A 24,127-nucleotide genomic window follows, 5' to 3' on the forward strand; every position below is an offset into this window, starting at 1 on the left:
CCGGACAGTCGGGGGCAGGCCACGGGAAGCACGAGGATGATGGTGTTGCCGACAGGGTATCGAGACCGGGCAGAAGAGTTCGTCGAGGAGCAGGGCAGGGCTGGCGGCTACCTGCGACGAAGCCAGTTTCGGGCGGTGACGCTCTGCACGGTGAAGCGAGGCGGAGGTCGCCTCGGACCTGTTGGCGACGAGGGAAAGCAGGGGCGAGATGGTCGCAAGCCCGATGAATCCTGCCACCTCGCGCGACGAGAAATTCGTCCCACCACTCGACCAGGGGATTCGGAGAACAGGACGAAAACGGGGGAGGCCAGATGGCCTTGGGAGTGGATGAAGGCCGATGGGGCTTTGCTCGGGCGGCCGTCGACGGACGGGTAACTAGGTGGGTGGTCCAGCACGTGGAGCAACCAGCGGGACAGCCCTCAGCCGATTTGGAAAGGAACACTCACAGCGCTGTCGGACACCGATGGACGGAAGACGAACGGAGTCTCCCAGCGCAGGGAACCGGGAAGCCGGGAAGGTGGTGAAGTTATTCCAAGGACCCGATGGGATTATCCAGCGAGAATCCGTGGTCGTTCACGAGCAACGTGTACCACCTCGTACCTCGAGCTTGGGGAGCGATTTCGCGAGCGGTACGTACTTGCTTGGTTGGTAGTAGTGCTGCACTTGAGTGTACTGTAAGTACTGTAGATATTAAGGTAGGTAGATAATGCTGCAATCCGCACGGAGTATTAGTTGTCGGTAGTATCTTGTATTAATCGATCATAATGGCCCAGACCAGAGCAGGAGTACAAGGAAGTATACAGTTGAGTAAGTATTAGGCAGTTGTAGGTTTGAGGCGTGTGCAAGTGATACATGTACAGTTGGTGTAAGTAGGCAGCGCCCCAGGTACCATCCTGCGCTGCGGGCTATCAGTATACTTAAGTAAGTACAAGTACATGCGGGTGTTCGCACGGAGCACTCCTTACTCCGTACTTGTACATACAGTGTAATGATGTACATGTACATCAACACCCATACGAAAGGTGTCGCGCCTAGCTCGCCAGCGGCCAGTCAGTTTCGGCATGCTAGCGCATCGCACCGTCTGGGGCCTGGACCTTGGACGCTGGCTTGATGGCCTACTCGTCACTGAAAGGGCATAACCCCAGCTGGGAGGTCCCTAGAATGAAGCCGCGCGATTGGAGTGCGCAGGGCAAAAAGTGGCATGACTGAATTGCCGGGTGGGAAGTCGTGAGGCCGAAAATGGGCTGATCTGACCGACATTTCTCCCCCAACCGGGGTCTCGGCTCCGCTCCTGGCCTTGTGTCAGATATCAGGCGACGTGATTGGCTGTATCTGCGATCGAGTTTAAGAAGTGGTGCCACTTCCTGCTGGCATGAAGGCACAAGGCCTGATTAACCCTCCGCAACTTGGCCAAATCTTGACACAACAACGTTGCGATTGGATTCCGGTCGAGCACTACGGAGTAAGTACTTGTACTTGTACGGAGTGCTTACTTACAGTACAGTACAGCACTCTGCACTTGCAAGTTCTTTAGTAATACTACTGTAAAGTACTTACAGTACTGAATACAAGTACTTACTGTGTGCATGTACAGTACTTGCACTAACCACAAGTATACTGTACAAGTACAGTCTGTATTGTACTGTATGTACTCCTACGGAGTAAGTACTGAAGTAGGTGTAATCAGCGTACGAAGTACGGAGTACGGAGTACATAGTTTATGTATTTTTACCTACGCATACGAGGTAATAATACAGTACATCCAAGTTAAGGACTCACCTGCTGGCATCTGCGCTACACATACTCCGTACCACCTATTAGTACCACAGTTGGCACCGGATTGTTCAGTACTTTTGGTACAAGTATTACTCCGCACTTAAGTAAGGTAAGTACTTGTATCAAGTAGTTGTACACTACGGACACACGAGCTGCGGTTGGTACCACCAAGCCTTCTTACTGGTAGAAAGCATGCAAGTAATATTAATAGAGTGTGCAGTACATGTACTCCGTACACCAATTGGGGTCATGTACAAGTACAGTAATTACGGAGTGCGGAGTACTATTAGAGCCCTTGGGGTGCATACCAGTAGCATGTGCTTTGACCTGCAATGACCAGGGAGTGCTACGGCATTGGTTCGGACCCGAACCTTGATTTCGATTCCCAAGTACTGTAATAATACGGAGTACTCCGAAGCCATACTTTTAATAATTACAATGTGCTTACATTCTTACTGTACTTACAGTACGGAGTACACCTGGCAATTTTACATGCACTATACTTGCATGTAAGTACACGCAGGGCTACAGTACGGAGTACATCTTCACCAACGCCGTCGAGCTTGCATAACTACAAGGAAAGCACTATGAGCAGTACATTCAACGGTAGGCACGCTGGAAAGATGACGAGTGCTGCTTGTGTTGCTACCAGGACAGGTAGCTGGGGCTGAAGTATAAGTACGCGTTTGTGCCATGTATGATGTACTGTATTACTAGTCCGGAGAACGTCAACTGATGTTTGTACTTCATTACTCTGTATATGTACGGTAGCGATACGACTGTAAGTACTCCGTACACCTACTGTACAAGTACTAACATCGGGTACCTAGTACGAGTGCCTAATTCTTAGTATCCGTAGAGTAATTCCTGCTAATACCAGGTACTTGTATGTGCATGCGAGTGCAAGTATGTAGTCGAGGAGGTACTTGTGTTCTAGACCAGTTGGTAGCATGTGGTATTCAAACTATTTCGTGAATTCCTACACGCAAGTTGAAGATAATTCCACTGCTTGTGCACGTGATGCCAACGAGGTTCCTGGATGCGGTTGCCAACCGCCTCGCTTCCACACCGCTTCCTTCCCGTCGCCGCCTCGACAGGCGTCCGCTGATACAAGTTTAGCCTCGGGCTAGCGGGCAGTTGTTCCCATCACCATGCAGGATTGCCCAACTTGTACGGAGTACTTTGTAAGTAAATATCTATTTCTCGAGTTTTATGACGGAACTAAGTACAAGTAGGCGTCTGGTTTATCGTATTGTCCCAGGCAACAATGTGCACACATGCCTCTAGTAAGTATGAATTGGTACTAGGCGTGAAAGCGTCCTAGCGGAGCACAGGCTGACAACATGAACTAGGACAATCCACTGGCGTGGCAATCAGCCCATACACAGAATTTCGGGAGAGCATCTCATTCCACCATCACGCGCTCGCGTCAACACCTTCCGAGATGGCTCACCATCATCCTGGTCTCCTAGTCCGATGCTTGCATTTATTTGGCCTTTGCCCTGACCCAGATGCCACTCTAGCTACAGAGGAGGCTGAGATCTGCGAGGCCGCCAACTTCTGAAAGTGCATACTTACATATAACGATTGTGAATATTTTCGGTAATATTAACCTGGTCTCGGCTTCCGTAAATGGGTCGGGCGTACGGAGTATTGTACGCTGGGGAACGTGAAATGTGGATGCATGATGTGGCCTGCCCCATGAATACCTCTTGGCGTGTCCCGGGAAGACGGATACATGTACAGCTACAGGTACGGCTAGCTACAGGTACGGGCCCTTGGGTGCATCGAAGACATTCAGCTGCTCACAAGTGTGCGCGTTCAACAAGCCATTGAAGCTGCGTCGGAAGCATCATAAACGATGTTTGATAGGGATCATCTAGGCAAGAAATGGTGTCGCCACCAAGTATATTGGCAAGATAGGCCTGGTAGTCCAGAAATGGACCATGTCGTGAACGCCAAAACGACATGTTCACGCCACTGGGTTCAGAATGCGAGTGAAGCGGGCGTTTACTCTTGGCAGTGCGATGGACAGACTCGGCGCGGGTTCTGATTGTCACGGCACGGCCACTCTCGGACGACCTGATGTCGCAATGGCAGTTGCAGACCGTGGTTGCCATGCCATGGAAATGGTCGTATCTGACACTGTGCAACGTGCACGCAAGGCGACTGGCGAACCGTCTTTGATGGACATCATGATGAGGATAATGACGAGGTGACAGTGATCGTGCTGACCAACGACTTTAAGCTCGCCGATGGCGCAATCCATGAGATGACACGCTGGAGGAGAGACGAAAGAAGATGGGAAGCGCTAAATATCGCAGCATAGAACTCAGACAACAGCCATACAGCAGCTGTCTCGACAGTTCTCCACCAAACTATGCACCCCTTCAACTCGCCATCATTGAAACTTGCTTGGCCATTCCGTCGCAGTTGTTGCCGTTGTCGCCGTCGTCAACTCGAAGGGTACGACACCTGAATCTACCTTTCGTTGACAGAATCTTAGGCGGCTTGACGGCGTCGATGGCGCGTCGCAAGGAGGGATTTGATCGTGAATACGGCGGCGCCTGAGTTATAGAGCTGCATTTCAGTCAGGAAAGCCTTGCCAACACCAACCTCGTTCCTATCCAAGGTCACCGACTTGGGACCGGATCACTACAGGAGAATAAGGCACCGAGCACACGAGCCTGCCGATATTTAATTCATGGTGGAAGTTGTGCACAATGCCGAGCAGACTGCCAGAAAAAAAACACCAAGCAAGGTGAAGCGGTGACGTGACGAATGAAAAATTCAGTCAGGTGGCAAACAGGAGGAAGGAGTCAACATTAGTCGTCATCCTCCAAATGCCGACCCGCCCCGCGCCGACACCAAAAATAAATGGTTGCTTGTGAGTCGCTTTCAGGACGTGCAATTTCAACCTTCCCATCGCATCACTCCCCCCTCCCGCCACCAACAAAAAGGAAGAAACGAGAAAGGGACTACTTGATCATATCGCCAGTCTCGAAAGGTTGGACGTCGCACGCAACACGATGAAGCCGGCTCGGCTCGTGCTTCAAGCTGGGCGACATGGTTTCAAGGCTGGCACGGTCCGCAGCTTGCGTCCCAGCAGTTGTTGCTCGGTAGTCTCTCATGGTGGCCTCTCATGGGAGAGACGCACCTTTGCCTCGTCCCGTGAGGAGCACGCATCCGCAACCACATCCGCCTTGCGGAGCCTGCTACGAGTCTCCGATGAGGTGGCCGATGCCATCAAGCACGACAGACCCGTCGTCGCTCTAGAGTCCACCATCTACACCCACGGATCCCTCGGCGACAATCTGGCGCAGGAACACGAGGAGCTCGTGCGCAGCCACGGCGGCATTCCCGCCATCGTTGCCATCGTCGATGGCGTTCCCACCGTAGGCGCATCGCCAGGGGAGATTCTCCGCATGCTGGCGGACAAGGGCACGACCAAGGTTTCGCGCAGGGACATCTCTTACCTCGTGGGCATGGTCAGTTCCCTGCTCTTGCTCCTCCTCGCTGCCGCACGGTCACGCGCGACGCCGCCTGGCATGTACCGGCGCTGACATCCCGACCCAGGGCCTTGCCGGTCGCAAGCATCATGGCGGCACCACCATCTCCGCCACCATGCTCCTCGCCCGGCTCGCCGGCATCCGCGTCTTCGGCACCGGCGGCCTGGGCGGCGTTCACCGAGGCGGCGAGGACTCGATGGATGTATCTGCCGATCTCACCGAACTGGGTCGCACCAGAGTCGCCGTCGTCAGCAGCGGTTGCAAGGGCTTTCTCGACATTCCCAGGACCCTCGAGTATCTCGAGACCCAGGGCTGCTTGGTGTCCACCTTTGCCGACGGCCGAACCGGCGCTGTTGACTTTCCCGCCTTCTGGGCCCGAGACAGCGGCGTCCGGAGCCCGTCCATCGTCCACACCGAACGGGAGGCCGCCGCCATGATTCTGGCCCAGGAGCGGCTGGGTATCGAATCCGGCCTCCTCCTCGCCAACCCCATCCCGGAGCAGTCTGCCATTCCTTCGGATGAGATGAAGGCGGCCATCGACCAGGCCACGCGAGAAGCAAGTGAGCAAGGGTTCACCGGCAGTCGCAACACGCCTTTCGTCCTGCAGAGACTGAAGCAGCTGTTGGGGGACAAGGTCGTCGTCGCCAACAAGACTCTGGTGAACGCCAACATCATTCGGGCCACAAACATATCGGTCCAACTGTCGCGATTGTTGTTGCAGGAGTCGACGACGAGCTCGTAAGTGCAGCTGCGATCGGCCATCGAAGATAGTTCTAATTACAAAAAGACGTGCAAGTGAAGTTGCCAACATCCCCGAGAATCCACCCTCGCCCCGACGAACTGCTGCGGACGCCAAGAAGGCCGACATCCTCGTAGCCGGCGCCGTAGCCGTTGACCTGAGCTGTGACTTTGCCGGTACTGCCCCTGGAGAAACCGTTCCGCGGTCGCACACGTCGAACCCGGCTCGTATTCGCCAGTCCGTTGGCGGCGTAGGCCACAACGTCGCCCTCGCCTGTCACCTAGCAAGCCGAGACGCGCGCGTGCAGTTTTGCAGCATGGTAGGCGATGACGTGTGAGTTTAGCCGAGAGTCTTGGATCCACCTGCCTCGCTTGACATTCGCTGATCCGACGAACGTCAGGGCTGGGTCGACCGTGCTGTCCTCGATGGAGGCGTCTGGTCTCGACACGACACTTGTCCGGAAGCTGGACCTCGAATCACACCCGGGAAGTCGCACGGCGCAGTACGTCGCTGTAAACGATGGGGACAGGAACCTCGTCGTGGCCATGGCTGACATGGGAATCCTCGCGCAACACGCCTCGGCCGAGCAGCGCGAATCTGCCTTGGTGGCGACGACGCCCAAGTGGTTGGTCGTGGACGGTAACTGGAGCGCCCAGGACATCAGAGCTTGGGTCAAGGCCGGAAAGGATCACGATTCCAACGTCGCCTTCGAGCCCGTGTCCGTGGCAAAGTCGAAGGGCCTGTTCTGTCCGCAGAAGGGCGTGCCGGGCTTGGACGTCTTTCCGACCCCGAGCGTGGACCTGGCGTCCCCCAACGCGTACGAACTGACGGCCATGTACGGCGCTGCCAAAGAAAATGGATATCTGGAGCTCGGAGGCTGGTTCGACATCATCGACGCGTTTGGCATGCGAGGCGCCAGGGACAGATTTGTCCGCTTGACTTCTCGCGAACTCACCGACGCCGGCGTACCGGTCCAATGCGTCAATCTCCTCCCCTATATCCCCACGATTGTCACGAAGCTCGGACCCAAAGGTGTCCTTCTGGCAACTGTCCTCGGCCGAGACGACGCCCTTCTCCGGGATAGGGACGCAGAGGAGTACATCTTGGCGAGGGCGGCACCCAATCACCCCACCGTCGGAGGCATCTACATGAGGCTGTTCCCCGCCGCCGAAAATCTACAAGATATCGTGTCCGTCAACGGAGCAGGTGATACCTTTCTCGGTGTTTTGATGGCCGGGTTGGCACAAGGCGGAAGGGTAGAGAACCTGGTGGACGTTGCCCAGAGAGGCGCCGTCCTTTCACTCAGGTGCGCAGAGTCGGTGAGCCCAAAGCTGGGCCAGCTGAGGGATGATGTCGTTAGAGCGTCAACTCTCCGTACGTAGAATGTACAAGAACTGCCGTGGGGAGAGACCGATTCATCGCCGCTACAAAATATGGTGCGTAACTAATTACGAGGTATTGCTTGAGTGAACAAACGCTCAAAGCAAACGAATGACGAGCGGTGAAAAAAATGGTAGCCTTGTCGAACCCCACCTAGCAGCGGGACCACGGCAAGGCTGCATTGCAGTCCAAAAAATATTCCCACCTGCTAGGATACTTTGGTCCAACACTTTGCTCCGTTCAACAACCTTGTTCTCGCTTCGCCTTTCACTTGCAGTGGCAACCCCGAAAATGGGGACAGAAAAGGACCAATGGCGCTCCGGAGAGGAGGAATCCGACAGCGACATGTCTCGGGACATTAGCGAGGACGACTTCATGCCCAACGAAAAGTCGACGGCCATGTTTGACAAGGACTCGGACGAGGAAGAGCTTGAACTGCTGGTGCTGGGCAACAAGACGGGCTTCCGTGAAAACTTGGCCAAGCATGGCGGGATTTTCGGCCACGAGGACGCTGACATGGAGGAATCGGCGGATGACGAGGATGTGGCCGGTCTGGAGGCCATGGACGATGCCGACCTCTTCATGATCGACACGGGCGCTCCAGGTGCAGCGGCAGCAGCCGCCAAATCGGCGGTGGCACCAAACATGATGAAAAAGGGCGATACCCCTCTATGGGAAGATAGCGACGACGAGCGGCTGGCCATTTCACTCGCGAGCGCGACGAGACTGCGAAAGCTCCGGAAGACCGAGGCAGAGGACTTTGTCAGCGGCACCGAATATTGCAGGCGATTGCGGCAGCAGTACCTGCTGCTGAATCCTGCGCCAGCGTGGGTGACGCGGTCAGAGGCCCGCCCGGCCAAGAGACGTCGCCGCTCCTCCGCAAGCTCCGCATCCTCGAGCGACGACGATGACAACACCTCGGCGACGCCGCTGGAACAATTCCTTCGCGACGTCAACCGGCTGGCTGGCGCGGGTGCGTCTGGGAAGCGATTGCTGCGACCCGAGGTGATTGACATACAAAGGACGCGAGAGATCCCCGACGCGCACGAAGGTCCCGTGTGGCGACTATCGTTCCATCCCGAATACCCCGTTCTCCTGTCTTCCAGCGCCGCAGGCATGATGTACCTGCATCACATTTCTCCCGACGCCCAGCCAGCGAACCCGAGGCTGACGTCGGTTATGGCCAAGGGTGTGGATGTGCGCATGTCGCAGTTCCTTTACCCGCGAGGCGACAAGATCTTCTTTGCCGGACGTCGAAAGTACTTTCACCAGTGGGACCTGCCCTCCGGCGTGGTGCAAAAGGTGTCGCAGATCCAGGGCCAGGCAAAGGCGCACAAGAGCATGGAGCGGTTCAGGCTGAGCCCCTGCGGGCGATACATGGCCATCCAGGCGTCGAGCAGGAAGGGCGGCGGCGAGCTGAACGTGTTGAGCGTCGCAACGATGCAATGGATATGCAACGCCAGGTTGCAGGGGAACAACGGCATCGCCGATTTTGCCTGGTGGAGCACGGGGGATGGCATCACGATCCTCGGAAGAGGTGGTTCGGTTGGCGAGTACAGCATGGAGAGGAGGGCATTCCTCGGCATCTGGCAAGACGACGGAAGCGTGGGCGCCATCGTCGTCGCCCTCGGCGGCCACCATGGTCCTGCCGCCCTCGGCGACGATCGATGGGTCGCCGTCGGTTCCAACACCGGCATCACCAACATCTACGACCGCAACGAGCTCCTGGACGCGAGCAAGCAAACCGACGTGACGATCAAGGAGCGGCCGACACCGAAGCGGGCATTCGAGCAGCTCATAACACCCATCACGTCGCTGGCCTTTTCGCCGGACGGCCAGATTCTCGCCTTTGCCAGCGACAAGAAGAAGGGCGCGCTGCGGTTGGCGCACCTGCCAAGCTGCGCCGTGTATCGCAACTGGCCGACGCAGCAGACGCCGCTGGGTACGGTTTCGGCCGTGGCATTTAGCCGGGATAGTAGCCTGTTGGCGGTGGGTAATTACGTCGGCAAGATCAAGCTGTGGAACATACGGAGCTGAGGCAGATGCAATACATTCATTATACGGAGTTTGTCGGTGCCGCCAACAATGCATGCCCTGTCCTGCGATCCCGATGCGCCAACGAAACAGCCATTGAGGCATTGCGGGGCAGAGCCTTGACGGCAGCCTTTCGCGCATCAGAGCTGGAAGCCGACGTGAGGAACGGTCCGGTAGGAGTTGGAAGTCTGCCGACCTGTCACGTTTCCATGGCACGGCTGGACCCCCGTGCTTCCAGCGGCCGTAGACTTGCCACTTGGCAGAGTAACTCGCCGCTTGTCGTGAATTGCTGCACCGAGTCCGAGAGACCAGCTCTCCGACCCAACTCAGACGAGCTCGGCGTCGCCGTCCTCGACCAACGGGCGGGCACTCGCCCACCGCAGGATGAGCACGTCACCGTTCTCGGCGGGCAGCGTGTTGTCGGCGTCGGTACCCCGGGCGTGGACGTCGCGATCGCGCAGCATGCGAACGAAAACGGCGGCGTCGAGGTCGGGGGCGTCGATCATGCTGACGTTGCCGGCCGTGTCGTTGAGGTTCTGCAGCTGCTGCGGGAAGGAGGCGAGGAAGGAGGAGAGGTAATGGTTGTGCAGCAGGGCTTGGTGGCGGGTGGCGTAGGCGAGCTCGGTGGGCGACAGTCTATCTCGGAGGGGTTGGGAGGAGAGGTAATGCAGCGTGTGCTTGTCGATCTCGGGGGGCCGTCAGCGGATGATTCGTTCCAAGGCCGCGGCCTGGCGGATGCAGAAGCCAGCCGCGGCGGGCCGGGTCGAATACCTTTGCCATGCGGACGCGGAGGAAGCTGCGGACGAGGAACTTGTAACGCTCGAGCTCGGTTTGGATGACGATGAGAGCAAAGTTGGTCTTGGGGTCCATGTCACCGGTCATGTCCTCGACCTTTTCGATCTGCCGCTTGATGCGCTCGTTGACGCGCTCGAAGAGGCCGTCCAAAGGCCATCTGCAGGCGTCAGCGACGGAGGGTTTGCCACACGTGGACCGGGGACTTGATTCCGCGTACTCGAGCAGCTCTGGTGCCGACCGTTCGGCGACCCAGCGACGCGTCAGAGCCTGCAGATCGCGCGTGCCTTGAGGGACGCTGTTGGATGCAGGGTCGATTTCTCGGAGGATATCGTCGATATCCATCATGGAGGAGGTGAGGGGATCGGCGCTGAAGCACGACACATCCGAGATGGCTCCTGCGAGAAGGAGTTGAGGGCGAGGGATGTCGCCCGTCACCCAGCTGGAGCGGATTTTGATGTGCGGGGAGATGGGCACCGCGTAGAGAGGTCGTCAACCAGCCATGGTGGAGGTACATGAAATATTATTACAGCAAGTACGGAGTATACGGGAGAGTACTAATGCTCATGATAGATCTTGATAGCGGCACTAGCAGCGTCTACAGTACGCTCGCTCGACCACCATCTCGTCCAATGCGCACGGTCTCCAACTTGGCAAGACCGGCGCAGAAGTTTTATTTATTTATTTTGACACTTCAATTGACTGTGTCCAGCCGGTGGATCTGTCACACTTGGCATGTGCGTCTCGTTGCCCGAACATACTCTGCAAGTATTACCACTGCTTAACATTTGGAGGATGTGACTATGATTACTTACTGTATTCCTTACAGTAATACAGAACTGTCCATGACAAGTAAATATGGAGACTCGAAGAAGTTTACTGACAAATACTACGGATGCATGTAAGTACTCCGTACTCCGTGCTTGTACTCTTGTACTTACTTACAGCAAGTAATGTAGTTGCAGTTGCAAAAGCACTGTAATACTCCGTATTTGAGTACTCGTACAGCGTTACTCGTACTTGAGATGGCGCTCCGCAGGCACTAATCCGCACCTAATTGTACATGTCCTTTACTACCTAGGTACCTAGTAGTACTAGGTGCCTACTATGTAGGTGTAAGTACTCCGTACCGAGTACAAGTGCTTTAATAGTACCCCCCCCCCCCTACTATTAGTAGTTGTGCTAAGCAAGTCGGAATCCGCCTACCAACGACAACAGCGAATGCAGTGTACGTGCCTTCGTGGCCACCATGAACATACACCTACAGTGCACTCTCCTTTGGTATGAACGATGCAGCATAATGAAGATGGCTTCCCTTCAGCCGTTGCGCTTTTTCATGACAAACCATCTACCAGTTTGATGACATCTCCCAGTGGTCTTCACGGTTGACCGGAGTGCCGGTACCCAAGCCATCGTCGGGCCCGATCTCTGTGCGTCCAAAGTCACGAATAGACCCATCTTGCCTACATGGACGGAGTAGATATCATCATACACTATTACCCTCAAACTCGTGTGACGAGATGGAGGAGGGGAGGAATGGTCTCGGCCCCGCCCACTGGCTCGTTCGTCTTGGTGTAGTTGCATAGGTACCTACTTACGACCGCTAATAGCAAGTCAGCCGTGCCAGCAGCGGCGGAACATGCATCATTGCTTGCACTGGTGCGTACTTACCCGTAGGTACCTCCAACCCACCTCATGGTACGGCCAGCCTGCCATGCCAGCACATGCCTGTGCAGTAATTGGCAGACAGGACGGTGTAGTAATACGCAAAAGCCCTCCGGAACATACAATGCCGAGGTCTGCTGACACCTTCTCCTCACGCCTTTCTTGTCGTGGCCATGTTCGTCGATTGATTCCATCGCAACGTACGGCGTACTGGCACAGAGATTGGTTCATCCATCCACTCGCAAGCGATCAAAATGTCCCACCGCGAAGACGATGATCATGACGCGGTGTCGTATGCTGCCTACGTGAACGAGGTGATGCAAAGAGGCATCTTGGGTGGCCAGCTTCCCGTCGTCACCACCAACCCCAACCGGCTCGAGGAGCAGGCGCGCAAGGCGATGCCGACCAAGGGCTTCGCCTACATCCAAAGCGGCGCGGGAGAGTCGGCGACCATGGACGCCAACCGTCTCGCCTTTCGCCAGTGGAGAATCGTGCCGAGGGTGCTGAGGCCGACGAACCCGCGCGATCTGAGGGTTCACCTCTTCGGGGAAAAGTACGGTATGGATTGACGCACCATGCTCGGCACATGTCCGCTCGAACCTCGTTCACTGACCACTGCAGACACGCCCGTGCTCATGGCGCCCGTCGGAATCCAGTCGCTCTTCCACCAAGACAAAGAGATTGGCACGGCCAAGGCGTGCGCCGCCCTCCGTGTGCCCTTCACTCTCAGCACCGCCGCCTCGACGGGCATCGAGGAGCTCGTCAAGGCCTGCCCCGAAGGCGCCAAGTGGTTCCAGCTGTACTGGCCGATGGACGAGGAGATGACGGCCTCCATCCTTGGCCGCGCCAGGAGCAGCGGCTACAAGGTCCTCGTCGTCACCCTCGACACTTGGACCCTCGGCTGGCGACCTTCGGACCTCGACGCGGCCAACGTGCCGTTCATGGCCGGCGAGGGCAACGAGGTCGGGTTTCAGGATCCCGTCTTCCGGAGAAAGTTTGCCGAGCGGAGTGACGGCGACTCGCCCGAGGACAACAAAGTCGCCGCCGCCATGTACTGGATCGGCGAGAGCTTCCCCGGCGTCAGCCGCCGGTGGGAGGATCTGGCCCTCCTGCGGAAGCACTGGGACGGACCGGTGGTGCTGAAGGGCATCATGAGCGTCGACGACGCCCGGCTGGCGGTGCAGCACGGCATGGATGGAATCATCGTGAGCAACCACGGCGGTAGGCAGCTGGACGGTGCGGTGGCGACGCTCGACGTCCTCCCGGACATTGCCGACGCCGTCGGTGACCAACTCACCGTGCTCATCGACTCGGGAATCCGCACCGGCGCCGACATTGTCAAGGCATTGGCCCTCGGCGCCAAGGCCGTTTTCCTCGGCAGGCCGATCGTGTACGGCCTGGGGATCAATGGCACGGCCGGAGCCGAGGCCGTCCTGGCCGGTTTGCTGGCCGATCTCGACCTCACCATGGGCTTTGCCGGCGCAAAGTCCGTCGCCGATCTTCAGCGATCCATTCTGCAGCGCGCACCGCATGCCGGCAACGTCAAGTCCTATTTGTAACGGCAGCATCACGAGCTGTGGGATTGGTTTGCTCGAGACGGGCCATGTCTACGGCAGCGCGACGAATGATGATGCCTCCAATAAGTATAGGTTTTGGGAAACGAGTGACGGGCGAGCCCAGAAGAGGGGGGTGGGTCGGGGTGAAGGAAGGTGCAGATATTCGGTGCCGACACGAAGCGGGGGAAAATGAGCCTTGCGCTCGACACGATTGGATATCGCGGTAGCCGCATGAAGGCGAGCGCGGGCGATGCGAAATGACCGAGCATACAAGTACAATACAAGTACAATACAAATACAATACAAATACAAGTACGGAGTACATGTCCAGATGGGTTGCGGAGGAATAAGCGACACCTCGAGTCATCGTCCGTCTTCTGCGTACACTCCGATGCACGGGACGACTTTTGGAGATGCCGTTTTGACTCGCGGCCTACAGGCTAGCTACATCGTGCGATGGCAAAGGTTTGGAGAACAACTCGGGGTGGAAAGAAGAGAAAAAAGCCTCCAGAGAATGCATATAACTTGCCGTCGAGGAAGATGCTGGCGTCATGGAAGACAACGAGGCTTGCGCAAGCACGCGGGTGACCAGAGAAGTGCCGACCTTCCGTCTCACCTTTCCGCCGTGGCCGCCACGGCCATCGGTAGGACGAACCTGTACTCGTAGATGCACGTAGGCGGAATCGCTGCCTAGGGACAGTAGGTGACGGCGAGCATCTGGCGCAGCGGCGTGCTAAAATTGTCAAAGAAGCAGCCAAGAAAACACGTGTGCAGCACGTCCATCCATCGACGGTGCGGGTGCTCGCATGCCGTCGCCAGCCGCCTCGAAGCACGAGACCATTTGCAGCAAGAGGCCCGCTCGATACGAGTATAAGCAGGCAGCTCGGAAGTCATTTTCGTAACACATTCAGCGCTCGTCGGACTTGCTTGCGCCATGGGAGCTGCGGAACATTGTTCTCGTGCGTGTCATTGCCAAGCGATGATCGGATATGGGGTAATGCAAACTCGTAACGACATCGTATCGTACGGTAGTGCTGATCAGCAGCCTCCTCTGGTGGTGGCGGGCTGAGACATGCCGGGATGCAAGGGATGTCACTCCCGTCAGACGCCATGGAGGTTGACAGGTGGTGCGGCCGCACAGGCGGGCAATGCGCTCCTTCAACCTCGACCAACCTCGACGCCCAGGTTCGCATCGGCATGGACGCACGTAGGCATGCCTTCAGGCTCAGACGAATGCGTGAATGCAACAACCATGTGATCGTATCTGGCCTCGACTGGGTACCCGGTCACTGACGTGTGGCATCAACGACGATGGCCCCTTCTGCCGGATCGACCGAGACGGACATGTCACGTCCACGTCCGAGAATAGCTCGCATGCGAGTCCCTGCTTCCAACTCGGCGATGCTTCGAAGCTTGCCTACTCCGTTCTTCGGACATGCCTCTGCCATCAGTGGCGCGTCATGGCCGTGCCTGCAACGTTAAAGCTGGCGTCGTTCGTCGTCAGGTCGGTGACAAGGCGCGAAGCGCCGAAAATAGAAGCAGAAGTTCGGCTCTCGGCCGACTCTCCCTTCGGTTGCTTCCCGTCCAAGGAACCAAGCGGCACGCGGCGAGGCCGAATGGCACCTTCACCTGCGGTAGGGAGTAGAGTGACGTTGTCCATGGCCGGAAGTCGCCTCGCTGGCCGCTGGGCAAAGAGACGGCGTCACTGGCTGGTGGGATGCTACGTTACCAGAACGACCCCGCCAACCCAAGGCTGACAGTCACCGGCCGGGCGAACACTGTGCAGCTACACGCAAGCTCGCACGCCGGTACAGTGCATGCTAGAGGCGCTATAATTACAGCGCGCACTTACGCCCAAATCGGCCCAGCCTACGCTGACCTGGGCCAAGCGGTGGCTTGCTGTCGACCAAGTCGGCCAGTAAGCCGGCCGAAATGCGCTTCCGGTCGCGGTTCATCCCCATCCGAGGACGTCCCAAGGGGGGTCGTGGCTTCAGGCCTCGACGCTACGCCATCGTCATCGGCACCACCTTGGCTCGACCCCAGTGTCAACGTTTCGACCATGCTGCCCATGGAAGGTTGTATCTTGGCCGTACGGGTCGTCGGCCAAACCGTACCCGATCGACAGCCTTCCATCCTTCTTCGCCGCCCAGCTAGGCCGAGGGAGCATCGTCATGGTGGGCGCCGTAAGCCGCCTCACCGAGCGGCCATGGTAACGACGAGCCACGCCACTCCCCGAACACGAGCTGCAACCTGAGCATCACCAAACGACGGGGAATTCGCCGGTCGGACCGTCCACTTGGTGACGGCTTCTTCAACTATATAAACCAGACCTCCCTCGAGCCTCGAGACATCTTTTTCTTGGACATCATTCACAGCATCATCTTCTACCTTGACCACCACTTCCACTTCCACTCAAGACAATCAAGCACCACAGCAAGAATCACATCTTCTTCGATTCAAACATCCATTTCTCACAAACAACCAAACAACCAAACAACAATCACAATGCAGTTCCTCGCCATCGTCATCGCTTCTCTGGCTTCCATCGCCGCTGCCAACCCGACGCCGAACAGCCCCCCTTCCAGCTGCAAGCCTGGCACCTATGAATGCGCCGTCAACTCCAAGACTGGACAGCCTGGATGGAATGTTTGCAACACCAGCAGCCAGTGGGTGGTACGTGCTTCGCATCCTATCGCCTCGTCTTTCACACGGCTAATCGCTCTGATAGTATGGCGGCGACTGCCCCCCTCACACCATTTGCAAGTTCAATCCCGTCAACCAGAGCCCGTACTGCGTTCCCCCCTCTTTCATGACGGAGTAGACGAATTTACGATTCGTCAACCACTACGGTCTGTTTCTGGCAGGCCATCGGCATGAACGCGCGCTCTTGGTATCTTCTTTTGGATTGAGTGAGAATGCGACAGGAAGCTTGACATCACCTCCCGACCGGGACATCATTGCGTGCATTAGATAATAGAGTCACTGCATTGAATAGACATTCATTCCTTCACCGATGCGAATTTCCATGGATCCACGTGAACACCTGCCATGTGTCTTGGGCGAGGCCGATGAAGAGGAGCTTTGCATTCACGACGAGCACAGGTCCTGCATCAGGAGCCTCGACACGTTCTTGGGTGCGGCTTCTCCGTCTCCGCAAACGCCATGCAATGGACTGACAACATGACGGTTCCATCGCGGTGAGTCACGAAACGAATTCCAGCACCTCATCGCTGCCATGCTCATTCATGGGCTCGAGGGGCAACCAACCACGCCCGAAAGTATCGAACTTTCCTGCCATCCGCTGTCAAGACCCTGTCCATCGTCCATCTACAGTACGTAGCTGGCCTTTGGACATTCGAGTTTTCGCTGTTCAGATATGACCAACAACAGCCGAATCACATGCCCCAATCCGTAGCCGGCGGACAACTTTGGCTCCTGGGTAGACTCCAACGCCGTGACTGAAGTAAGTGTATAAGTGCTGTAAGTAAAGTAATGAACGCAGTTGTAAGTACTGTATTAATAGGTGTAGTTGTACTCCGTAGTTGTACTTACTCCGTAGTTGTACTCGAACTGCATGAATGTGGGGAACGGCACTAAGTAGTATGATATCACAGCGGCGGGGACAAAGCTTTGCGAATGGAGTGGAATAGAATTGAATGTCCTCTATTTTTCACAGAATAATTATCCCGTCCGAGCCAATTTCCTCGGTCCGTTCCTGTCGAATGGAATAGAATAGCTCGCATACCTGTATTTACATTTGTCCTTGCCACTTTGCTCATCTCGCAACCTACTGGGGAATAAACAGGCTACCTACCCACTTCGGTTTAGTGCGCTGCTATTTTGAATCATTTCATCAGGAGACATCAGCACATGTACATGTATCGGGTACTTGTACCCTACTCCGTCCCCGTACTCTGTACTTGTACCCTGTACTTGTACACCGTACTTGTACACCGTACTTGTGCACCGTACCTGTAGGTACTAGGTAAGTACGGAGTACTTCCACCGTATTAATACTTTGCACCTACAGTACGTGTGTACTCCATAATTATTACCTGTACTCCGTCTCCGTACTTGTAAGTATTAACGCAAGTACTCCGTACTTCGTACTTGGATACCTATACTGCAAGTAAGTACTGTAGCTATATTACAGCATGTAAGTACAGCACTTGCACTAGCCTATCGACTTGATCGTGCCGCCGTCATTGGGGAAATTTCATACTGGCCGTTCGATCAGACGGTGAGCAGGTGTCTGAACACTTCCGACATCTCGTCTACCCCAAACATACCGCTCGCAAGCACGCGTTCGCACTCGACCAACAGCACCCTCGCTCCGCTGTGGAAACGGAACGGCATTCGCTCTCCGTCGCTGCGCTGCGCGTCGTCCAATACCGTCTCCCGCCTTCACGCCAGCATGGCCGAGGCAACGGCCAGCGACGACGATGGCCAGTCCAAGAAGCGCAGCCGCTCCGAGTTCGCCGACCAAGATGGCTCAGGTATGCCTGGCCCTTCGAATCAATCCATTCCCCTTCGGCTCTCTGATGCTCGTCTCTAGACTCCTCATCCTCCTCCTCCGACGATGACATGGGCCCCCAGCTGCCCGCCGAAGCGCCCAAGAAGAAGCGCCGTGTCTTGCCGTACGAGAAGCACTACGTCGCCGCCCTGCCCAGGTCGGCCCGTTACTCGCGCTCCCTCATGCACAAGGAGCAGCTTCTCTTCGTCACGTGGACGCCTCTGACCGATTTCCTCATCACCTCCTCCGTCGACGGCGTCGTCAAGTTCTGGAAGAAGCTCGGCCAGGGCATCGAGTTCGTCAAGCAGTTCCAGGCCCACGACGGCGAGATCAGGTCCGTCTCGGTGAGCAACGACGGCCGCAGCTTCGCCACCGCCGGCGCGGACGCGACGGTCAAGATCTTCGACGTCGTCACCTTCGACCTGCTCTCCATGTTCACGCTCGACCACGCGCCCAAGTGCATCTGTTGGGTCCACCAAAAGGGCGTTTCATTTCCGCGCCTCGCCGTCTCCGAGGCGGAAAGGCCGCTGATACACATCTACGACGGCCGCGGCGACCGGGAGGAGCCGATGCACACCATCAAAGGTCTGCACAGGAGCCCCGTCCACCTCATGGCCTTCAACGACGCCCACGATTGCGTCGTCTCCGCCGACGAGGGCGGCATGATCGAGTACTGGCGGCCGAGCGGCGCCTACGAGAAGCCCGACAACGTCTACGAGTACAAGAGCGCGACGAACCTGTTCGACTTCAAAAAGGCCAAGTCGGTGCCGTCCTGCCTCGCCATGTCGCCCGACGGCAGCCGCCTCGCCACCTTTTCCTTCCCCGACCGGAAAATCCGCCTCTTCGACTTCGCCACGGCCAAGCTGCACCGCACCTACGACGAGTCGCTCCAGGCGGTGGAGGAGCTGCAGCAGACGGGCGCGCCGTCGCACAAGTCGGACCACGTCGAGCTTGGCCGACGGTTGGCGCAGGAAAAGGAAGTCGAGTCGCTGGCGCTGCGTAGCAAGAACAACATCATTTTCGACGAGTCTGGCAACTTCATCGTCTACGGCTCCATGCTCGGCATCAAGGTGCTCAACGTGTACACGAACAAGGTGGTCAAGGTCTACGGCAAGGACGAGAACCTCCGCGCCGTCCACCTCGGCATGTATCAAGGCCAGCCGCAGAAAAAGGGCGTCATCTCGGTGGAGATGGGTGCGTCGAGCAACCCGCTGCTGCAAGAGTCCGAGGTCCGCGACCCGATCCTCGTGGCGACGGCCGTCGGCAAGGTGCGCTTCTACATGTTCAGCAACGACGAGGACATCTCAAAGTCGACGCGCGACGTGCAGAACGAACGACCGGCCGTCGGCGCTCAGGCCAAGAAGGAGGGCGCCGCACGGCGCAAGGAGACAGGGGATGCTGCCGTCCTCCATACCACCCTTGGCGATGTTCACATCCGCCTCTTCCCCGAGGCGGCGCCCAAGGCGGTGGAAAACTTCGTCACGCACGCGAAGAGCGGCTATTACAACGGCACCATCTTCCACCGCGTCATTCGCCGCTTCATGATTCAAGGCGGCGACCCTCTCGGCGACGGCACCGGCGGCGAGAGCATCTGGGGCCGCGAGTTTGACGATGAGTTTAGCAGCCTCAAGCACGACAAGCCCTTCACCGTGAGCATGGCCAACGCCGGGCCCAACACCAATGGCAGCCAGTTTTTTATCACGACGGAGAAGACGGTACGTCGTCACAACACCCCTGACTTGTCGGCTCTGCGCCCGCCCCCTCCCCTTCCCCCATCCCGCGCCCCTCCCCCACCCCAGCTCGCAGCCTGGCCAGCACCCCTGCCGCAGCTGGTGTGGTCTCGTGAGACAGCTGCCGTGGAGAACGAGCCGTCATGCTAACGTGGAATCTACGTGACAGCCCTGGCTGGATGGGAAGCATACCATATTCGGCCGCGCCACCCAGGGTTTCGACGTCATTCACAAGATTGAGAGCGTCCGCACGTACAAGGAGAAGCCTGAAGAAGACGTCAAGATGCTCAGCATCGACATCGCGTAAGGACGGCCGCCGATGGCATCACGGAAACAGCACCAAGGACGGGGGAAGTAAGAAGCATGCTTGGCATATTCGAGAGTAGAAATCGTCGCGCGGGGTGAAGCCCCAATTTCCGGCATTCCACTTTGGGGGTTTGACCTCTTGTCCGCTTCAGCCGCCTTTCGTGAGCCAGGGTCTCCCCGTCTCGCCAGGACCATTCATCGCGGAGTTTCTTGCCGCCGCTGGTGAAGAGGGAGTCTCGAAACGTCCCCCTTTCGCCAGCCATTGGTAGTAACGCTACCCAGGTTACCTCGTCCGACCCCTTCCCCCTTCCCCCGTCCCCCCCCCTCCCTTTTGGTCCGCGCTTCGGGACGTGCCACAACACCATCACCCGGCAAACCGGTCGGGCGTCGGCTACGTTATTCGACCGCACCAGTCCAGTCCACCCAGTCCGTTGCCGAGATTTTGCGTAATGACGAGGCGCGTACGGGCTAGCGGGCAGGTCTTGCGGTGGCCTACCGGCTTAGCGTAGAGGGAGGGACCCCTGCTGCACAATACCGATGTATGGACACCATTTCGAAATGGCACTCGATCGTCCGGACCTCGCAAGAAACAGCGACTTGCGAGCCGTCGCCGTGTTTGCTGTCAATATGGCCATGCTCTCATGCCGTCTTCCATGGGGCCTGACGCTCGTCGTTTGATCATTTCGACAACCCCTTCATATTCAGCCCTCGTTCCTGCGTCCTGGGATATCCTGCAGCCGCAGAGACCCGGTTCCATGGATCGTACCCATGCCATTTTCCCTTCTAGAAACTATCCCGTGCTGCCGTCTCGTAGACATGTCCCCAGCGTTCCGCGGAGCATGCACCCTCGACACCACCACTCTCCTCCGGGACGCACGTCAGCAACGACAAGAAGAACTCTCGACATGCCGCAGTCAGGCCACAAAGGCACATCGGAACGCAAGCGTCGCAGCCGCAAGGGTTGCTGGTGAATATCTCCCTCCGAAGAGCAGACGGGTCGGAAGGCGAAAGGCTAAGCTCGGTAGGCCGTGTAAATCACGCAAGGTGAAGTGCGGAGAGGAGCATCCCGCATGCAAAAAGTATCCGCTTCCCCTCCTCTCTCTCTCGCGCGCGCGTGCGGTTGATGCTCACAGATCTCTACGCAGCTGCCTCAAGACGGGCGATACCTGCGACTACAAGATCCGTCTCAACTGGGTGGGACGTCGCACCAAGCAACCGCACTCGGGCCCCTCAAGCATGGACGGCATAGGTCAGCTCAACCGGCAGCATCAGGGACTTGAACCGTTGTTGAACACGACAGCGTTGTCCGTCGGCTCGCCCCAAGTCCAGTGGAGCGGTTCTAGGCATCGGGGGGAAGCCAACTCTCCGGTGACCGGCTTCGTCAACAGAACGTCGCCAGTGGCACAGGACGAGCTGGCCTTTGTCGACGAAACTCTGTCTCCGCCCGGGTCTTGGGCTGGGAGGGGCCTCGAAGACACGCACGACTCTTACTCCATCCGTCCACCCCATCAGGCCGCTCAATCCGTGTCGCCAGCCATATACTTGCGCCGCAAAAAGGCCAAGTCGCTCAGCAAGCTCAACCACCTGTATGCCAGGGAATCGATTTCCTCCCCGGACCCATTCATGCCCATGTCCATGGCTGCTTCGCCAGTGGTGTTTGACTCCCTTCTGACTCCAGCAACTTCGCCATATAGTGATGACGTTCCGCCCCCGCCACACTGGCCGGACAGCCGGCCTCGAGGGTCGCCAGATGTGGTGTACAAAGCACCAAGCAACAACGACATTGTAGAGTCGCACGACTGGTATGATGGTGCGAATTCGGTCCCCGAGATGATTGGGGCTCACGATGATGGTCGTCATGGCCAGCTCCGGTACGGTATGGAGGGGGCAGAGGACGAAGAGGTCAGCAATGACGATGAGAGCACTGTTTCTTTGGCCTCGGGTGAACCTTTGAACTGGCATGCAAACTCTACCGACATGACTAGAATGCGGTGCTGTGCCGCCAGCAATCAGGATTTCACCTACCACGGCATGGCCTCCCCTGCTTCCATGTCATGGGAGCTGGGACCGCTGCCAGACAGGTAAGCTCCCGGCGGCTCATCCAGCGGCATCGAATTGATCACTTCTCAATATAGGCTCAGGAATAGTAGGGTTAATATGTTGGTAAGCGCCATGAACCTATGACCTGCAGTTGCAGGCTGTCAGCTGACACATTGCTCATGCAGTACTTTGTGCGTAACCAGATTGCCGGGACGTCGCAATTTACCCAGGAGCATATGCTGACAGGGTGCTTCAGCAACACTTTATCGAGCACACTGCCCGGGGTATGCTGCAGACACACTTATGCGCGTGCGACGAAGGCGACCAAATGGCTGACGACTTCAAGTACTCGTCCCGTACCACGATGCGAAATCAAACCCCATGAGCACGACGCTTCCGAGAATGGCTCTCCAAAGCGATGGACTCTTGAGTCTCCTTCTGGCCTATTCCGGTATGAACGCGACTCTTGCTGGGCATCAGAGTGACCATTCCGGCTGACGTCCGAAGCGGCTCACCAAGCTCGCACAGCGCAATCCGAGGTGCCCGAGGTGCGAATGGCGCAGTGGGCGCAAGCCATATTCCCCGAGCTTAGGGAGTTCCTGGCCGACGCAGAGCAGCCAGTGCCGAACGTGGCGCTCGTCATGTCCATCATGCTCGCATCCCTGGAAGTGATATCGCCGGGAGCCCTGGGCCACGGCATCTCGTGGCGCGAGCATTTGAACCTGGCCGGGAACCTCATGACGAGGCATTTGAATGAGCTGGATGGTCAAGGTCCGGACGAACAGCTGGGAGAAGATTGCCTGTTCATCCGGAGCTGGCTTGCTCGCATCCATCTCCGGGCGGCCTTTAGGCCTGCGCCAACCGACGAGGCCGCTTCCCGAATCCTCGCGCTGGATATTGGCGCCTTGGTTCCCGACAAGGACGAGATAGACTGCATAATGGGGCACTCGGCACGGTGTGCTCGACTTCTGAGCCAGGTGGCGGACATGGCGAAGCGATGCGACAGGGAGCGAACTGGGCTCGGGAAAGAGGCACGTTGCCGCTGGATGCCCCATCGCGAGACCGTTGAGCGAGCGGTGGCGCTCGAACGGGAGCTCATCGCCAGCCTGAACCAGTCTTCGAGGCCCTGCATTCACGTGCGTATGGGCAACATCCAGATGCGAGATCTGGCAGAGTTGGCGGCGGCGAACGAGGCTTTTCATTGGGCCGGGCTGGCCCATCTCCATCGCCGCGTCATGGGTAAGGATTCGGCCCACGCAGACGTCCAGTGGGCTGTGCATCGGATACTGGAGTGCCTCGACCAGACGCGCATCGGCGGCAGTGCCGAGATGGGAATGCTGTTTCCCATGTTCACGGCCGGATGCGAGACGGTGGGCAAGGCTCCTCGAGCTCGGGTCTTGGCCAGATTCAAGAGCGCCGAGAGAAGCGGCATGTTCCAGGTGAGTATCGGCCTCGTCCACGCACACGGCGGCGATGCCAACTCGACGATGCAGGTGTGCCAAGCGAGACGGTTGATGGAGACGGTATGGGAGGAAGGATGTCCATGGGAAGCCCTCACCAAGGACGAGTATATCGGGTAAACAAATAGCTATTTCGGCGGGACGGGGAAGGTAACGGTGCGTACGTACACCTACCTGGCTCGCGCGATTTTGCTTGGGCCTGGTTCGAAGAACAAATCAGCAAGAAGAGGACCGTTTGACGAACCGTTCTGGATGACGAGTCTTGTGAGTTCTATACATGACCCTGGTTTCCGACCGACATGGAACCCTAGACAGAATGGCATGCTGGTGTCGTTGTCCAAGTGCGAGGGTGTGCTATACGTAAAGCTGCAAGTGATATTGATCGCGACTGTGCAGACGATGTTACCGTGCCGTCTGCGGGTCTGCCTGCCTGCGGGGCAACCGGCAAAATCAATGGCACGAGGGTCGACTTGCCGTGATTACTAGCTAGGCAGCAATCGTCATCGTGGCCCAGTTGAGCGAGTTCATGGCAGCGTCCAGTGCCTCAAAGAATGGACGCAGTATTAATGCAGGTGATGAACTAAACGTCGTGATGGAGTTGGAGAGGTTCGATGGAGTACTTGAATA

General features: G+C 57.3%; 8 protein-coding genes across 8 annotated transcripts; 7 read left to right on the forward strand and 1 right to left on the reverse strand.

The window, feature by feature from the left end:
• Nucleotides 1–36: 36 nt before the first annotated feature.
• DCS_04731 (uncharacterized protein) lies at nt 37–375 on the forward strand (the record flags this gene model as incomplete). Its single annotated transcript, XM_040802037.1, has 1 exon — nt 37–375. The coding sequence occupies one exon, from the start codon at nt 37–39 to the stop codon at nt 373–375; it is 339 nt and encodes a 112-aa protein (XP_040657070.1).
• A 4,430-nt stretch (nt 376–4,805) lies between these two features.
• On the forward strand, nt 4,806–9,441 carry DCS_04732 (uncharacterized protein; the record flags this gene model as incomplete). Its single annotated transcript, XM_040802038.1, has 5 exons — nt 4,806–5,264; nt 5,353–6,023; nt 6,073–6,357; nt 6,425–7,398; nt 7,682–9,441. 5 exons carry the CDS (start codon nt 4,806–4,808, stop codon nt 9,439–9,441), a joined length of 4,149 nt encoding a protein of 1,382 aa, XP_040657071.1.
• A 323-nt stretch (nt 9,442–9,764) lies between these two features.
• DCS_04733 (uncharacterized protein) lies at nt 9,765–10,575 on the reverse strand (the record flags this gene model as incomplete). The annotated part of the gene is made up of 2 exons (XM_040802039.1): nt 9,765–10,124; nt 10,210–10,575. The coding sequence occupies 2 exons, from the start codon at nt 10,573–10,575 to the stop codon at nt 9,765–9,767; spliced, it is 726 nt and encodes a 241-aa protein (XP_040657072.1).
• Nucleotides 10,576–12,149: 1,574 nt separating this feature from the next.
• Nucleotides 12,150–12,464, forward strand: DCS_04734 (uncharacterized protein; the record flags this gene model as incomplete). Its single annotated transcript, XM_040802040.1, has 1 exon — nt 12,150–12,464. The coding sequence occupies one exon, from the start codon at nt 12,150–12,152 to the stop codon at nt 12,462–12,464; it is 315 nt and encodes a 104-aa protein (XP_040657073.1).
• A 6-nt stretch (nt 12,465–12,470) lies between these two features.
• Nucleotides 12,471–13,454, forward strand: DCS_04735 (oxidoreductase; the record flags this gene model as incomplete). Its single annotated transcript, XM_040802041.1, has 1 exon — nt 12,471–13,454. The coding sequence occupies one exon, from the start codon at nt 12,471–12,473 to the stop codon at nt 13,452–13,454; it is 984 nt and encodes a 327-aa protein (XP_040657074.1).
• Nucleotides 13,455–15,956: 2,502 nt separating this feature from the next.
• DCS_04736 (uncharacterized protein) lies at nt 15,957–16,272 on the forward strand (the record flags this gene model as incomplete). The annotated part of the gene is made up of 2 exons (XM_040802042.1): nt 15,957–16,124; nt 16,180–16,272. 2 exons carry the CDS (start codon nt 15,957–15,959, stop codon nt 16,270–16,272), a joined length of 261 nt encoding a protein of 86 aa, XP_040657075.1.
• Nucleotides 16,273–17,865: 1,593 nt separating this feature from the next.
• Nucleotides 17,866–20,001, forward strand: DCS_04737 (cyclophilin-type peptidyl-prolyl cis-trans isomerase; the record flags this gene model as incomplete). The annotated part of the gene is made up of 3 exons (XM_040802043.1): nt 17,866–17,947; nt 18,007–19,679; nt 19,864–20,001. The coding sequence occupies 3 exons, from the start codon at nt 17,866–17,868 to the stop codon at nt 19,999–20,001; spliced, it is 1,893 nt and encodes a 630-aa protein (XP_040657076.1).
• Nucleotides 20,002–20,816: 815 nt separating this feature from the next.
• DCS_04738 (uncharacterized protein) lies at nt 20,817–23,620 on the forward strand (the record flags this gene model as incomplete). Its single annotated transcript, XM_040802044.1, has 6 exons — nt 20,817–22,081; nt 22,136–22,163; nt 22,226–22,231; nt 22,297–22,324; nt 22,387–22,491; nt 22,548–23,620. The coding sequence occupies 6 exons, from the start codon at nt 20,817–20,819 to the stop codon at nt 23,618–23,620; spliced, it is 2,505 nt and encodes an 834-aa protein (XP_040657077.1).
• Between the last annotated feature and the right edge of the window lie 507 nt (nt 23,621–24,127).

The sequence above is a fragment of the Drechmeria coniospora genome, chromosome 02, assembly GCF_001625195.1.
Source record: "Drechmeria coniospora strain ARSEF 6962 chromosome 02, whole genome shotgun sequence".
Taxonomy (NCBI): domain Eukaryota; kingdom Fungi; phylum Ascomycota; class Sordariomycetes; order Hypocreales; family Ophiocordycipitaceae; genus Drechmeria; species Drechmeria coniospora.